The sequence below is a fragment of the Danio aesculapii genome, chromosome 15 (genome assembly GCF_903798145.1).
Source record: "Danio aesculapii chromosome 15, fDanAes4.1, whole genome shotgun sequence".
Lineage (NCBI taxonomy): Eukaryota > Metazoa > Chordata > Actinopteri > Cypriniformes > Danionidae > Danio > Danio aesculapii.
In genome coordinates, this window is record NC_079449.1 from 41,259,572 (window position 1) to 41,277,567 (window position 17,996).

General features: G+C 33.8%; 1 protein-coding gene across 1 annotated transcript in view; it reads right to left on the minus strand.

Moving 5' to 3' along the window:
• rinl (Ras and Rab interactor-like) overlaps positions 1–17,506 on the minus strand; it is a 30,250-nt gene extending 12,744 nt beyond the window's left edge. The window contains exons 1-9 of the mRNA XM_056474560.1: positions 17,140–17,506; positions 16,303–16,438; positions 11,942–12,101; positions 8,960–9,068; positions 8,410–8,482; positions 5,814–5,902; positions 5,615–5,709; positions 3,673–3,886; positions 40–651 (exon numbers count right to left, since the gene is read on the minus strand). Of these exons, the coding sequence (XP_056330535.1) occupies positions 40–651; positions 3,673–3,886; positions 5,615–5,709; positions 5,814–5,902; positions 8,410–8,482; positions 8,960–9,068; positions 11,942–12,101; positions 16,303–16,346 (1,396 nt within the window). The 5' untranslated portion in view covers positions 16,347–16,438; positions 17,140–17,506. The remainder of the gene's footprint in view (positions 1–39; positions 652–3,672; positions 3,887–5,614; positions 5,710–5,813; positions 5,903–8,409; positions 8,483–8,959; positions 9,069–11,941; positions 12,102–16,302; positions 16,439–17,139) is intronic.
• Between the last annotated feature and the right edge of the window lie 490 nt (positions 17,507–17,996).

Here is a 17,996-nt window from a genome sequence, read left to right on the forward strand (position 1 = left end):
CTGTACAAATCAAAGTGAATTGACATCTCCAGGTCATACCCAGCTCAAAATCTGGTGTGTCTCCAAAACTGTCTGTGATGCTTTGGATCTCTGTACAGTCAAACAGGATTTCCCTCAGAGCAGTGAGAGATGAACGCACTTCCTGTAGCATCTCTGTGCAGGTTACTTCAGGAGTTGATTCACTTGTAAGTGTTCGCTCTATAAATTCCCTGACAGCTTCTGCAAAAGCCCCACTCTTTCTTTCTGCCATCTCCTGAACACGATTACTCAGTCTCCTCTGTGGCGACATCAGTCCACCTATAGCTTGACCCACTGCCGAGAGGCGGTTCTTCATCTTATCTGCCAACTGGAAGCGGTGTGAAGGTAAAGAAGGGGAGGGGCTCAACGCTGGTTCTGACTCCTCCTCTATACTGCTGACTGACAGCGAGTCCAGCTCTAAGCAGGGTGGTTGAAGCTGAGAGGAAGGAAGTGGTGAGTTCAGCCATATCTTGTCTTCGATCCACGACACACGGTGTGGCGACTGAGGAAGAGGGCTTTGAATAGAGTCTGTGCTTGCTCTTTTTAAGGGGTCTTCCTTGCTGGTACCACTTGCCCTACGAAGCACAACTCCACCCGGAGTAGATGGAGTCACAGGAGTCTTCTCAAATGATCCTTTAAGACAAAAACAAAACCTGAGCTTAATTAATTAATAACACTTTTCATCAGAAGTAATATTGCAGTATAGTAGCATTACTGTTAAAGGGCACATAGTTTACCCCTTTTTTAAGATTTAATATTAATATTATGGTTCTTTTGAATGTGCCAGTTTAGGTTCAGTTCAAAACACAGTTCAGATTTTTTTATTATAATGCGTTCAAAAGTGTTATTTGGGGGGCATGTACACAGCTCACTGTTTTAGGGGTGTGTTGCTTCACATGAAAATTAAGTTTCAAATTTCCGCCCAACGTAACAAGGGGGCAGAGCCAAGAGCTCTTCCGCTCTGTGTTTGGCAACAGACAGGCAGACAGAGAGAAGCAACATGAGTGAGAGGACCAGCAGTTCATACATGTACGACTCGGACATAGACCAAGCAGAGTACAAAATCATTTGTGTCTTTGTATAGTTTTAGAGCCAACTGTGTGCTAGTTTAAAGTGCTGAGCTTGTACACCGAGACTAATAACCATGCACACTGAATTAACTTTGACTGAGGCACCGGATGACCCGCTTAGAGCCGCGACACGGCACATCAGACACGCTATAAAAAATGAAACTATTCAGATGGCGCTCTGTGGCGTGGCAGAAATATGAAGTGTCCCGAATTGTGGCTGAGCACAGCGGACAGCCGCCGACTTGAAGCGCCGTTGTGTGTACCCTGATAGAAACCTATGTTTAGAATTCTAAAATGCATGGCGCGGCGCTTCTGGTGTGCGACCTGCAGGCAAGTTCATTATTTTATTTTCAATGGAGAGACACTCACGTGAGGCAACGCACTCGCTTTTCCAGCTGCACCTAGTTAAGATCACAGGGAGCTTCTGTGACCGCGAGAAATGCAAACGGCTGAAGTTTAAGGTAGACGCAATGAAAAGTACACATTTGCAAATCTACCTACAAACAAACTAAGTTACAAACAATAATTCTGATTAGAGCGATCATGTGGTGAATGCTCTTGTGTTGAGCCCAATGAGCCTTGCATCTAAAAATAGAGCAAGAGTGTTCATTTAGTGACATCGCTTTGACTCACACGCTGAAAATGGCGGACGTGAAACAACAAACTGAGGATATGGTGATGCATGCCTGTCAATCAATATTGGTGGGCGGGGGGACCGCACTCCTACGTCAAGTTGTGGTGGATCTGAAAACCGATCCAATTGGTCCACTGTTTTTATGTTGTTAAATTGAAAAAAAAAGGACTGGGTGTCTTTATATCATCCTAATATGACACTCTAAAGTAGATTTTTCACCATAGGTGCCCTTTAAATAAAACTATAAAAAATTCCTTCATCAAACAAAACAAAGCTTTTTACAAAACCTTTTTTACAAAAGGGTTAGCAATAAGATGGTAAAATTGATCAAATTTGTTAGTCAACATGAACAATGAAAAAATAATAACTATTTAGTAATTTTAGTGTTTATGTAACACTTACCAAAAGAATGATTAATTAGTATGCATTGTATGTGTATCTAGTAATTTCATTTTTGCACATTTAACACATTTGAACAAACATTTAAAAATACTGAAACTAAATATCTTATGAAAAATCTTAAAATCATCAATGAAAATTAGAAATGTTTCCTCGAACGACTGAACAAACAAACAAACAAACAAACAAACAAACAAACAAACAAACAAACAAACAAACAAACAAACAAACAAACAAACAAACAAACAGTAATAAAAAACAAAACATATACAGTAACAACATTTCTTAAACTTAGGGCCCTATCATAGACCTGGCACAATAAGATGCAAGACGTGTTTGCCACGACGTGTTGCTATTTTCAGACCAGCACAAGCAGAATTTTCTTGTTTTGCGCCACGTTGTTTAAATAGTAAATCCATTTGTGCCGCTTTGTGGACTCATAGGTGTTTCAGTCTAGAAAAGAGGTGTGTTAAGGCGCATTGTTGGTGCGTTGCTATTTTGAGGAGCTAAATTAGACTGTGGAATAGACCAGCTGAAATGGTCCAGCTCAGAGCGCATTAGTTATGCGCCTCAAATGCATACACATTGCTTAATACACACAGGAAAACAATACACAAATATTTTTACAAATGAAAAAGAATTACAGGATTAAAAAAATAGCAAAAATTATTATTTTCTACATAAATATAAAAACTACTGCCTCCATGCCTTCATCTCGGGGGGCTTTTTTCAGTTTATTCATGACAACTTGCTTTTGTATAATGTTATTAGTATTAGTAATAGGAGTAGTAGTCGTAGTAGTAGTATTTATTATATGCATATTTATAATTTTTAAAATAAAAATAAGTTTAGATTTGTCCATCTGTCAGGTTTTGGACCATATGGGGCATAGGACGTGTGTTTGGATATAACTTTTTTTGACCACACTTCGCTATTATTGCTCATTTTGGAAATTAAAACAGAATTTAGAAATAGTTTTGAAACAAATCTTTGCGCTTAACAAACGAAATTATACATGTAGGCTAATGAATGTCTTCAGCGGAGTGCATAAAACGTTTGCTTATCCACGAAAGAGAGAAAGAGAAAGTGAAGAGGCTGATTGGAGGAGGCTTGTTCTTTATTCTCGTGCTGCAGATGCTCTGTTTAACTGTTTTCCCACTAGTGATGTAGTCAGTTTTTACACTTTCAAAGTCCACAATATAAATAGCAAATGCACCATGGCATGACGCAACTGACTCTTAAAGGGAATGGGAGATGAGTCTCTGATTGGTTTATTCTCAAAACACACCCATAACTCATTAAGAGAATAAGCACAACCCTGTAAGACCATGCGCCGCGGCGCAAAGTGTATTTTTACGTCCTTAAAATAGCAAAAGTGGATTTGGACACGCCCTTAATGCTTTTGCGCTTGCGCTTTAGACTTTGCACCTAGATCGTTAAAATAGAGCCCTAAAGTGAAAACTAAAAATGTAAAACAAATGGTAATTCACATTATTAATGAATCATATTAATGTATAAAGAATATTAACTTAGGCAGAAAAAAAGGTCTACCTCTGTCATTGTCAAAAGTGCTACAGTCCTCAGCTGGTGTAGATGACCTCTTTTTCAGTCCTCTCCCTTCCCATGTTCTTGTTGTACTTAACCGCTTGTCTCGCCTTATTGGATGGCTGACTGGTTTGGCTGAAGAATGAGTGAGCCAATCATCACCGTGCTCATGAAGGTATAAGGGATTGATGAAGCACATAGCTCCACTGGCAGCTGTAACCTACCAAGAAATACAAACAATTTGAAGACCATGTACACTTGTATAAAGTATATAAATCACTGGCCATTTTATTAGGTACAACTGTTCAGCTGCTCGTTAACGCAAATTTCTAATCAGCCAATCACATGGCAGTAACTCAATGCCTTTAGGCATGTTGACATGGCCAAGACGATCTGCTGCATTTTAAACCAAGCATCAGAATGGGGAAGAAAGGTGATTTAAGTGACTTTGAATGGGACATGGTTGTTGGTGCCAGACGGGCTGGTCTGAGTGTTTCAGAAACTGCTGATCTACTGGGATTTTCATGCACAATCATCTCTAGGGTTTACAGAGAATGGTCTAAAAAAGAGAAAATATCTCGTGAGCGGCAGTTCTGTGGGCGCAAATGCCTTGTTGATGCCCGAGGTCAGAGAAGAATGGCCAGATTGGTTCGAGCTGATAAAACCCTCGTTACAACCAACGTATGCAGAAGAGCATCTCTGAATACATCAAAACCTTGAGGTGGATAGGCTGTAGCAGCACAAGACCACACCGTGTGCCACTCATGTCAGCTAAGAGCAGGAAACTGAGACTACAATTGGCACAGGCTCACCAAAATTGCTAAATAGAAGATTGGAAAAACGTTCCCTGGTCTGATGAGTCTCCATTTCTGCTGCAACATTCGGATGGTCGGGTCATAATTTACCATCAACAACAAGAAAGCCTGGATTCATCCTCTCTTGTATTAACAGTTCAGGCTGGTGGTGGTGGTGTAATGGTGTGGGGCATACTTTCTTGGCCCATTAGTACCAATTGATCATCGTTTCAACACCACAGCCTACCTGAGTATTGTTGCTGACCATGTCCATCCCTTTATGACCACAGTGTACCCATCTTCTGATGGCTACTTCCACCTGGATAACGTGCCATGTCATAAAGTGCGAATCATCTCAGACTGGTTTCTTGAACATGACAATGAGTTCACTGTACTCAAATAGCCTCCACAGTCACCAGATCCAATAGAGCACCATTGAGATGTGGTGAAACGGTAGATGGATAGGCAGCTGACAAATCTGTAGCAACTGCGTGATGCTATCATGTCAATATGGACTAAAGTCTCTGAGGAATATTTCCAGTACCTTGTTGAATCTATGCCACGAAGGACTAAGAGCAGTTCTGAAGGCAAAAGGGGGTCCAACATGGCAGTATTATTAAATGCCAAATTCAAAAGTATAGATCATTATGAACAAATTTGTTGGGATGGTACAGTACATTTAAACTTCTTTCAGTTCTAGATATGTAAACATTTTGGCAACACTTTATTTAAAGATGATCTTACGGTTACAGTGTAATAACACAAATAAGGACCAACTCATTTTAATTAACTTACTTTAGTGTTAAAGTTTGGTGTAGGGATAACAGGTACAATTATGTATCATATACAACTGTAACCACTGCTATATAATGTAGATGTAATGCGTAACAAGGACACATTAGAATAAATTGTTGAACTGATTGTGAAATATTGGCATAAAGTCAATACTTAAATATAGCGAGAACCATTAAATTTGTATGTTTTCTCAAAAATGTCCAAAATATATCAATTTTTTATCTAAAACAAAATTAGAATGAGGATTACAAAGCATTACAAAGCATCTTTCGGATGTACTTTACACATAAACCCATTCAACACTGAACAAACATTGCTAAATTACAAAAGTTAAAACAGAATCAGAAGGTCTGTATCACCTGTATAGTGCACATAACTGTCTCTGCCGTTTCTGCTGTTCCTGGAGTCATGCTACTGTTGGTCTGGAGATCTGAGGATGGGCACAGCCATGTCTCTGAAAGTCACACACAAACCCTTGAAATCGAAAGAGTCAGGCTTACATAATAGCTGAAATATAGTGTAGTACAGAGAATGGTGAATGGCAGGGCAAGCACTAACTTGGACCAAGCAGAGGAACAAGATGATCCGGTAGATTCTTAAGGGTGTAAACCCATGAGGGAACCAATAAACACACAGGCAATACATCCCTGAGGAAAAGTGAAGTGGAAGAGATGAAACAAAAAATGAATAAATAGGGGTGCATTTCCAAAAACCATCATTAGCCAACTAAGGTCACAAGTTGTGTCATTATAAACATAGTCCCAAATCCATCGTTCCAACGAACATTCGCAAACTGCATCACAAACTTGTATGTTTGCAACTACACCTCTCGAATGGTGGTTTGAAGCATAGTTCCTGGTTGTGTTCTATTTCCAGTTAACACCCCATTATGCCCTATTCCTTTGAATGTTCCAAAATTTAAGCTTGGAATGATAAAAATAAAAAAAGCATTACAGTCAACTCTCTAAGGTGTAATTTGCTTTCAAAGTATTTTTACAGGTTAGTTTTAGCAATCTTCATGTTTACAATTGCGTTCCCTTCGCAGTGCACTTTGAAAACATTTATGCCATTTTGAACGCAGCCGTGGCTCATGATGAAAGCTATAGGTGACCTATTATTTAAAAGCAGAATTTACTTTACGTCTCCAAAGCTTGTGAAAACAAATATATATAGCATACGTTAATGCTTTTCATTTATAGTATTATTTATAAAGATATGTATCTGTACTGTATATGACATGGACCTGTTGGTTAACATTTCTGTAGTGGTTTGAATGTGTCAAATCATAAAAGTAGACTTTTACAATAAGTAAAAAAATAAAATAAAATAAACTATCCTACTTAATAATAATAATAATAATTATTATTATTATTATTATTATTATTATTATTATTATCATTATTATTATAAGTCAGATATTTTTTAAGTTTCTTAATAAATAGCCTACTGTAAATTACAACCATTCATTATTTACAGGATTATATTTGAGATTAAAATATGTGTTAGCTAAGTGGTTTTATGTTTTAATATGGAATATGGCACATTCTCAATAATATTTGTAAAGGAAACATAGGCCGTAAAGAAAACCATGTGCCGTTTATATATATTTCAACTATTATGGAAAAGGAGTGCGTGTTTTTACAAAACTAATATTGCATTGTAATGTGTGTGCGTGTAAAACAATATAATTTGCACAAAAAAAATGGGGTTTTTCTTTAAAGAAACTGTTACCCCCGTTTAGAGGGTCATTAAGGATGTTTATGTTATAACTAACATGGCTCAAATAATGCATCTGCGACAGAGAAACTACGGTTTTGGGAAACACTCGTCACTAACATCTTCTTTTCCCAAACGATGCATCATATTTGATGGTTCAGCCGTGAGGTATGTCGTTGTTTGGGAAATACACCCCTGGTCGATTAATGTATGTTTGTAACGAAAGAAAAAGTTACGTGCAGTTGAAGTCAGAATTTTTAGCCCCCTAAATTATTAGCCCCCACCCCTCCCCCCCTGAAATATTAGCACCCCTGTTTATTTTTTTCCCCAATTTCTGTTTAACGGAGATAAGTTTTTTTTAACACATTTCTAAACATAATAGTTTTAATAACTCATTTCTAATAACTGATTTATTTCATCTTTGCCATGATGACAGTAAATAATATTTGACTAGATATTTTAACACACTTCTACACAGCTTAAAGTGACATTTAAAGCCTTAAATAGGTTAATTAGGTTAATTAGGCAGGTTAGGGTAATTAGGCAAATTAGTGTATAACGATGGTTTGCTCTGTAGACTATCGAAAAAAACATAGCTTAAAGGGGCTATTAATAAAATTAAAAATTTTGACCTTAAAATTGTTTTTAAAAAATTAAAAACTGCTTTTATTTTTGCCGAAATAAAGCAAAAAAGATTTTTTCCAGAAGAAAAAATATTATCAGACATACTGTGAAAATTTCCTTGCTCTGTTAAACATCATTTGGAAAATATTTTTAAAAGTAAAAAAAATTCAAAGGGGGGCTAATAATTCTGACTTCAACTGTGTATTGTTTAGCACTTATTGAAATCTTATACCATATAAATACAGATTTCCCAGTATTCACACTGACTGCACATTAACAAACTTTCCGTTAACTTCCTTATTTGCATATTTTATTTAACTGTTTACATAAAGGCTCTAGGATTGTGCCTTGCCAATCTTACATACTATCAAGGACTATGAGAATCAAATGATCTCTTCTACACTCCACTCTCACCAATTGACATTTCAAACACTGAAACATATTATTCAGAGCTCACTGATTGAAGTGTTTCAGACAAAATAAGCTATAGTTGCCATGGATCTGTCTAGCCACAACATGTCTTTCAAATGACAAATATTTTGGCTTCTAAATTACAAATATAACACCTTCACTTATGGTTAAAAGTCTAATTTAGAATAATAGTTAACCCATGGTTAAGTCAGTGTAAAGGTTCTTTTATAAAGTTACTATATAAATATTTTGGTATACAAAAAAGAGAAACAGTTTGCACTATAGAATACTTTAGCACAATTTTCAACCCAACATGTGGTTGCACAGTGCTTACACCTTTCAGTTAGAAAACAACAGACATTTTACCTTATCAGGAGCTAGTAGATGATAATAACATTCCCACCTGCTCAATGTGTAGAAATGCAGCAGCTGAAAGAGATCAGGGAAAGCCAGGTGTGATGCTGTCAGTCGAAAAGCTAAGAAGAAAAAAAAAATCAGACTGACACTGTGAATAACAGGCAGAAACCGGACCAACTAGTCTTGAACTCATATGTAATGAGGAAACAGGAAAGCAGCAGTGTTCATGATGTGAATAAGACAAGCATGCACAAATAGGGAAGAAACTACAGCGCAGAAGAGTTTATCAAACTTTACATAGACCTCTCAAGTGCACTGAATAAACTATTTGCATTTGGATTCTCATTTAGGATTTCTATGTCTGTAACAGGAAATGTTCAAAACTTGGCTGTACCTCACAGTTCATTTCCTTTCATAAAAAATGTAAAAGTGCTGCTCTCTTAGAGTTAGATGCTTAGATTGAAGTAAAGGAGAAAAAAAGATGGGGAAAAAAGTGGCAGAACTTTTGATGTAGTGTAAAGTTAAAAATAAAGGTAGCATAGCTTCGGTTATTTGATCTGATTGCAACAATCAAGACTGAAATGGTTTTGGTGTACCTTTTTCAGTGGTCATGATAGAGAATTCTTTGACTGGCTCCCCACTGTCCCCCACAGACAAACAGAGAAGCTGATCTTGAGACAAAGACCCTTGGACCACCAGGAAACTCTGTTTAATGGACATTTGGAATAGTTTATTGCTGTGCACATTTATTTTCAAAGGCTATATTGAGAGCACTAAGGATTATATAAAAGAGTATGAGATGTGGTTGGCATTTGAACCGTCAAGTAATACAACCTGCGATAACTTCAAGGAAATGCTCATGTTGTGGGTATAAGCTCTCTCAAAAGAGGAAATGATTGAACACATAAGCAAGGTGCCAAAAAAGATGACAAAAATAGATGGCGGGGTTGAAGTTATTTCAGTTCATTTAGCTTATTTGAAACTAATCCTAACTAGTCTGCTGACAAATTCGCAACAATGTATTTTCATTTTACTTAATAGCTGGATGTACTGCCCTTATTACCTATATACTCTAGGTGCATTGGCTTGTTTAAAAATACCTTCATGTAATTACAGAAATTAATAACTACAATTAAATTACTCCAACCCTAAACCTGCCAATACCACTAAACATCCCCCTAACCTAAAAATATGCCCTTCTTTTGCAATACAATACGAACAAAATGTTTAGGTGCCAGTAGGCCATTGTTTATTTTTCACTTCCATGTATGAGTTTGCAGTCTTTAAATTTGGGTATGTTATCAAATTAATACATATTGCCAATAATAATAATAATAATAATAATAATAATAATAATAATAATAATAATAATAATAATAATATATTAAATTAAATTAGTATTTTGGACTATTTTTGAAACATTTGATGGAACTGAAATTTCAAATGATAATGCAAGATTAATATTTTTGCAAACATAAATCACAAAAAAATCTTTGTAGTTAACATATTAACAAGGTAATATTTAGAAACAAGATTAAGGCAGTAAATCTAGCATATGCTTTACTTTTGACCCGCATGTGTTACTTTAGTCCCAAAAAATATGTGCTATTTATGTTTAAAGTAACATTATTTTAAAGCATTTTTACAAAATACCACTGGATATTGATAGATTACACGTGTTAGCGTGCAAAAACCACAGCAAAAATATCTATTTTTGAAAGTTAAAGTTTTTATGAAAAATGCTACTTTCGTCCCCACTTTACCCTATACAGCATTTTAATTTTTTTTTTACTTTTTAAATGTAATAAGAGCTCTATAAAAGTACATATACATCCTTGGATATACAGTGCACATTTTGTTCATATGTATTTTGTTATTGATAAAACATAGAACATCTTAGTTAGTTTTAAATGAATAGTTCAAAATAAAAACTCTGTCATCATTTGCTCACTATTCATTGTGACAAATTTGGACTCTCAGTAGTGATTATTAAACCACACTGAACTGTGCTAAACTGAACTGAACTTAAACACTACAAACTGAATTACACTGTTCCTATTTACTATTTACTATAACCTTTTATGTGAAGCTGCTTTGACACAATCTACATTGTATAAGCGCTATACAAATAAAGGTGAATTGAATTGAACAAATCTGTTTGAGTTTAAACATATATATATATACACACACACACACACACACACACACACATATATATATATATATATATATATATATATATATATATATATATATATATATATATATATATATATATATATATATTTATATATATGTATATACATATACATATATATACACGTATATATACATATATATATATATATATATATATATATATATATATATATATATATATATATATATATATATATATATATATATATATATATATATATATATACAGGTTCACTTTTTTTGATCACTACTAGTTTTCCAATGTTATTAGCCACTTGGCATTTTCACTATAATATGTTAATAGTATATTTTATATGCATAAATTTGACTTTGACATCCTAAAACTACTTGATTTAAATTATGTGTTATGTCCACATGCCTCCTCGTTCATTTAACTTTTTTTGTGCTGTGTATGACCTTGCTCAATGAGGATGAGCAAATGTGTTGAGGTTTCACAAGTGTCACATTGCAATTAGTTTTATTTCACATGACTTTTTAGGGCCCAACACTAAGTATTTGCCAATTTTCTCTCTAAACTAAATTTTTCCTTGCCACAAATTTTAAATATTATATAAAATCAAGCAAAATATAGCAATATGCATACACTTTTTATTCAGCAAAAATGCTCTTAAAAAACAATTGACATTTAAAAAAAATTGAAATCTGTCTTGAAAAATTTCTAGTCTAATATTATTTACTATCCTCATGGCAAAGACAAAAGAAATCAGTTATTAAAAACAAGTTATTAAAACTATTATGATTAGAAATGTGTCGAAAAAAAATCTCTCTATTAAACAGATATTGGGGAAAAAATAAACAGGGGGGCTAATAATTCTGACTTCTACTGTGTATATATGTATATGAACTATCCCTTTAAAGACATATTTGTACCAACAAAAGCCCTGAACAAAGTACAAGTCTATCATAGTACTATTCTGGACTGCACCATTCTGAAACTGCATTCACTTTCACAAACTCTACAAATAGTCTCTATGTTACCTTACATCATGGTGGTTTAAGACACTCTTAAAGTGCACTCGCAGTCATCCTTATCTCTCACTACTTCTGCATTTGTTTGCAACAGTGGCAGCAGTATTTATTCTGTACAAAAAAACTGATCAAGAAGCTATAGCTACTCTAGGTTATGCCTGTTCTATACCACACTTAATAAGATGAATTGGTAATATGTTATTTTGAAGGATCCCTTAGACATTCTTTTCACTAACTCTCTGAGTAAATTTGCAACTACATGCCAACTACCATCATTAGAACTAATTAAACACAAGTTTTTTCTAATTAATTGTTTTATTTAAAACTTAGGTCTAGTGTATGTTGTTGACATGAGACCAAATTAGAAAGCATGGTTAAAAAAGCCTCACCCCAGCAGGTCTGCCCCACAGAGCAGTGTGTGCCCCATGTCTGTCCCAAGGGCTTTTGGGAGCCCAGGCATCCTGACACAAGCGTAAACCTTGCAACAGACCCAAGGTTTTTGCCGGATCCCCTGAGTTGCCATTGGGTACTGTGCTAGAAATATTTTTTCTGTGGAAAAAAAACCCAACAAAAATATGATGTCACTTGTCCAGATGTCTTTCATGTAAGCTACGGTATATACAGTGCAGCTCAAATATTTGTGAAACTCTTATAGAATCAATTATTTTATATTTTTTGTTAGCGCTGTGTTGGTTAGCATGACTGCCTTACAGCAAGAAGGTTGCTGGTTCAAGTCCCAGCTGGACTAGAAGGCCTTTTTGTGTGGAGTTTGCATGTTCTCCCCATGTTAGCGTGGGTTTTCCCACAGTTCAGAAATATGCAACATTGGTTAATTGGATAAACTATATTGGCTGTAGTTTGTGAATAGGAGAGTGTGGAGGTGTTTCCCATCACTGAGTTTTGTACTCTCTGGGTTGGATTGGAGCAGGAAGGCCATCTGCCAGTAAAAATAGAGAAATTGATGATCATTTTGCTGTAGTTTCCCCTGATTAAGTATGGAATATGCCGAATGAAATTGAGTCAGAGAGATCATATAAAAAAGTGATAATTTCTAAATTTACTTTGACTTGTATTTCATTGCAGACGATAAATCAAAAATTATTTAACGTGTTCCTCATGATTTTTAAAAGTTTTTTTTTTCTTTTCAAAATAAATATGTATTTTAATTTTGGTTAAGACATTCTAAAAATGGGACAGGAGCAGGTTAGGGCTAGCAATCAAGTAATTGGCTGAATAATAATGCCATATGAAACAGGTGGTGTCAGCAGGTGATTGTAATTATGACTTGGTACAAAAGCAGCATCCAAGAAAGGTTTAGTCCTTTAGGAGCAAAGATGGGTGAAGGATCGCCAGTTTGCCAACAAATATGTGAGAAAATTATTTAAGGAAGACATTTGAGTATTTCAACTTCAAAAGTGCATAACATAATTAAGAGATTTAAGGAACTTGGAGCTTTTTCAGTGCATAAAGAACAAGGACACAAGCCTAAGGTCAACTACCGTGATCTCCAATCCCTCAGCTGAAACTGCATCAAGAATCGTCATTCATCTATAAGAGATATCACTGCATGAGCTCATGAGTATAGATGGATCCCTTTTATTATGCTTTTCCATTTTAATACAAAATATTCACACGCTTGCTGATCATGTCATCAACTACCTGATATTCCAATTCACAAAAACGTGTGTTTTTTGTTGTTTAAACTGCGTATAAATGATCTTGATTGAGCTTTATTGTTACTGTACCTGTGTATCTGATATGAATAATACACATTGGCAAATTATATTTGAATGGATTGTTAGACTTCCATAGACTTTCTTGTGTGTTTTACAAACTCTAAATGTATTGTTTTACTTGTGTGTATGTCTAAAATATAAAATAAGCACTGGTTGGTTAAAAACACTGCATAAATGTGATAATATGACACATCTTGCTCTGGCTCAGCACCAGCCAACGTGCCAAAGCTCAGTATAAATTTTTCACGTCATGCTTGTCAATCTGGATAACAAGTAAACACTAGGACCAGGGAATTTGGAGGTATTTCAATACATAAAAGGACAAGGGCGCAAGCCTAAGGTCAACTACCATGATCTCCAGTCCCTCAGGCAGCACTGCATCAAGAATCGTCATTCACCTATTAGAAATATCACCACATGAGCTCAGGACTACAGATGTATCCCTTTTATTATGCTTTTCCGTTTTCATGAGCTCAGGAGTACTTTGGCAAAGCTTTGTCAAGTACCACAATACGTAGTTACAACCACAAATGCCAGTTAAAACTGTACTATTCCAAAAGAAAGCCCTATGTTAACAGTGTCCAGAAACGCCATCAACTTCTCTGGGCTCTGAGGCATCTGGGATGCCTTTCAAGTATTCTTTGGGAAAAATGGATGCAGTGTGCTCCAGACCAAAGTAGAAAAGGATCATCCAGACTTTAACCAGCAATAAGTCTAAAAGCCAGCGTCTGTCATGGTATTGGGTTGTGTCAGTGCCCTTGGCAAATGTAACTTTGATTTCTGTGATGGCACCATTAATGCTAAAAAGCACAAAGAGATTTTGGAGCACAATATGCTGCCTCATTGTCCAGGAATGCCCATACATAATACAATAAGATGATGCAAAACCACATTCTCCACATGATACAAACTCCTGACTGAGGAGGAAGAGGATACAGGTACTAGACTGGCCCACAGTATCGACCGCAAAATGCGACAACGAAGATCCCATACTGTTGCCCACCTTAAGAGTTGTTTGCAGGAAGAATGGGACAAAATTACACCTGAAACACTTCATCACTTGGTGTTTTCAGTCCCTAAAGACTTTTAAACGTTGTGAAAAGGAATGGCAACATTACAAAGCCATAAATCCTTTACTGTTCCAACCTTTTTTAATTGTTCCAAGAACCAAAATTGGATGTTTATTTTGGGGGAAAAATCATGAGGAACACATTAAGTTATGTGCTGTCATATTGTCATAAAATACAAGTCAAAGTTATTTTAGAAATCCTTTTATTTTTATATTTCCATACTGTCCCAACTGTTTCTGATTTGGGGTTATACACACACACACACACACACACATATATATACATACAAACACACACACACACACATACACACACACACATATATATATATACACATACATATATATACATATATATATATATATATATATACATATACATACATATATACATACATATATATACACATACATATATATACACATATATATATACATATATATATATACACATATATGTATATATATATATATATATGTATATACATATATGTATATATATACATATATATACATATATATATATATATATATATATATATATATATATATATATATACATACATATATATATATATATATACATACATATATATATATATATATATATATATACATATATATATATATATATATATATATATATATATATATATATATATATATATATATATATATATACATATATATATATATATATATATATATATATATATATATATATACATATATACATATATACATATATACATATATACATATATATATACATATATATATATATATATATATATATATATACATATACATATATATATATATATATATATATATATATATATATATATATATATATATACATATATATATATATATATATATATATATATACATATATACATATATATATACATATATACATATACATATATATACATATATACATATACATATATATACATATATACATATACATATATATATATATATATACATATATACACATATATATATATATATATATATATATATATATATATATATATATATACATATATACACACATATATATATACAAATATACATATATACATATATATATACATATATACATATATATATATATATATATACACAGTTGAAGTCAGAATTATTAGCCTTCCTGTACACTTTTAATTATTTTATATTTTTCCCCAATTTCTGTTTCCCCATTAATTTTAATAACAAGTTTCTAACAACTGATTTCTTTGATTTTTGCCCATGATGACAGTGAATACTATTTCACTAGTTATTTTCCAAGATTTTTATTTTTAGGCATGTCATTGTATAAGGATGGTTTGTTCTGTAGAAAATCAAAAAAATATTGCTTCAGTGGGCTAATAATATTGACCTAAAATGGTTTTTAAGAAAGTATTTATTTCAGCTGACATAAAACAAATAAGACTTCTCCAGAAGAAAAAATATTACACAGTTAGTCAACCAGCAAGTTGTTTTTGTTTAGACCAGAGATGACACAGGCTTCTCCAACAAGATAATAAGACGATGTACAAGAGCAATCATTGTGGAAAAAAATATTTCTTAGTTTTTATTCACATTTGAACAAAAACTTTAAGTCAAAATGTGTTATGGTTATGAATAACTTCATGCTCGACTAATATAAATTAAGAAAAATTAAGTAAAATTTACCTTGATTTCAAATTCCAATTTTCCACCCCCCCCTCCCCCTCCAGCTCTTAATGCTCTTTTATGGAGCATCTATGAGCAGCATTTGAACCTTTTTTATAATGTTGTATGTTAAATGCCTCAATTGTTCTCAGTGTGAAAAGAAGGATCTCAAAATCATGCACTATATATTCTATAAACACTTATAAGTTAATTAAGTAAAGAAATGACTTTTAAAAATGCATACAAAATGAAAAAGAATATTTCATATATACTACCTTACCTGTTCTCACTGCTTTCAGTTTCATCTTTAGGCTCTTTCATCATCTTTGATCCAACAGTACAAGCCTGTTCATGAAATATGTTCTGATAGCTCAGGAAGGCATAAAGTCCTCCATTTCAACTTTGTTGCTGTAACCCTGTTGAAATTTGAAAACAGAGAAACAAAGGAAATGAAGAAATCATCAATTCAACCTCATATCCTTTTTCATATTTCCTTGTTAACAGTTAAACATTTAATCAATAAATCTAAAGTTTGTGGAAAAAATAAGTATATATTTGTCATGTGGTATAGCAAAACATTTGTTGAACTGCATAAAGACTATTGATTAGCACAAAAGATCTTTTGAAAAATGTTAGAAAGCTGTAATTATTGCCTTTCACAGTAATAAAAGCAAATACTTTGAAAGTAAATTGTTACAGGTTTCCAGAATTTTTCAAAATAATTTACTTTATTTGAACTGAAAAAAAATACTCAAACAGGTTTGTGACAAGGGTGAGGATATTATGACAAAATGTTCAGTTTCTGGTGAACTATTCCTTTAACAATGCGTTAAAGATTTGTTTAATGCTTTTAGGATGTGCTCACAGCACATATTTTCATCAATAAATCTTAAAGAAAGTTTTTCCTTGCTACATTTTCCATTTTTTTTTTCAGTTTGATTCTTCGTGTAAGTATACATTTGTATGTTTTTAGTTTTGAAATTTCCTGAGAATTCAAAATACCTCACTGGCAGATAAAGTAAATATATTTGTTTAACTTGTCACCAGTTTTGACCCATGACTCAAGCATAAGTTAAGAAACACATAATATAAATGATGCAAACATAGTTGAACTCACATGTGGTGTCTTCAAAATGTCCTCCTACGTGAAAAAAATACTGAACATCTCTGCAAGCTGCTCCAAACACCTCCACCCACAGAAAGATTATATGTGGGGTAAATGAGACTCCTCATTACGCATGGTTTATGTCCTTTGTCACGCTAACCTAAAGAGTGCTCCTGTGAAATATTCACTGCTGAAGACTCAATTTCAGTCACATTAAAGTTCAGCGTGAGATTTGACAAGAGTGACAGAACTCTTGATGATGCCTCTTGTGTATCTCACACCATAAGCTCCACCCACTTTCATGACTGTGGTAAACCTCACAGTTAAAACTTACAAGTGAACACAGTGATAAAAGTAGGACGCCACATACAGCAGAAAGATTATAGCTGAACGTGTTACTTTCACATTTAACACAGTACCATGAAGCCTCGTTCTGGTAAGTGTCAAAAATGTCCCCCCTTTTTTTTTACAGTAAAAGTTCAGCTAATAATTAAACTTAAGGGAAGAAAGTAAACTATTGTTCCTCATTGAATTTCCTCTTTTAATGAAATGAGTCTATGTTGATGTTAACTAAGGCCCAACTCCAGCAAGTGGTAGAAAGATTTTTCACAAAAGTATATTCAGGCACTTTTATCCAACCCAACTTAATCAGCATTTAATGTATACAATTTATGTTCACATACTTTCTATTGCACCTTGACCTTGAGAGCTGTTCAGTTTGCATTGTGTGATGTATGAGACAAAGTCAAGACATTTCAAGCACTATTACAATAATACACTCTAAAAAATCAAGAGTGTCTCCTCAAGAGGTCTCCTATCACTATATAGTTTAATACATTGTTGTAACTTAAAAGTTCTAAATTGCTGAT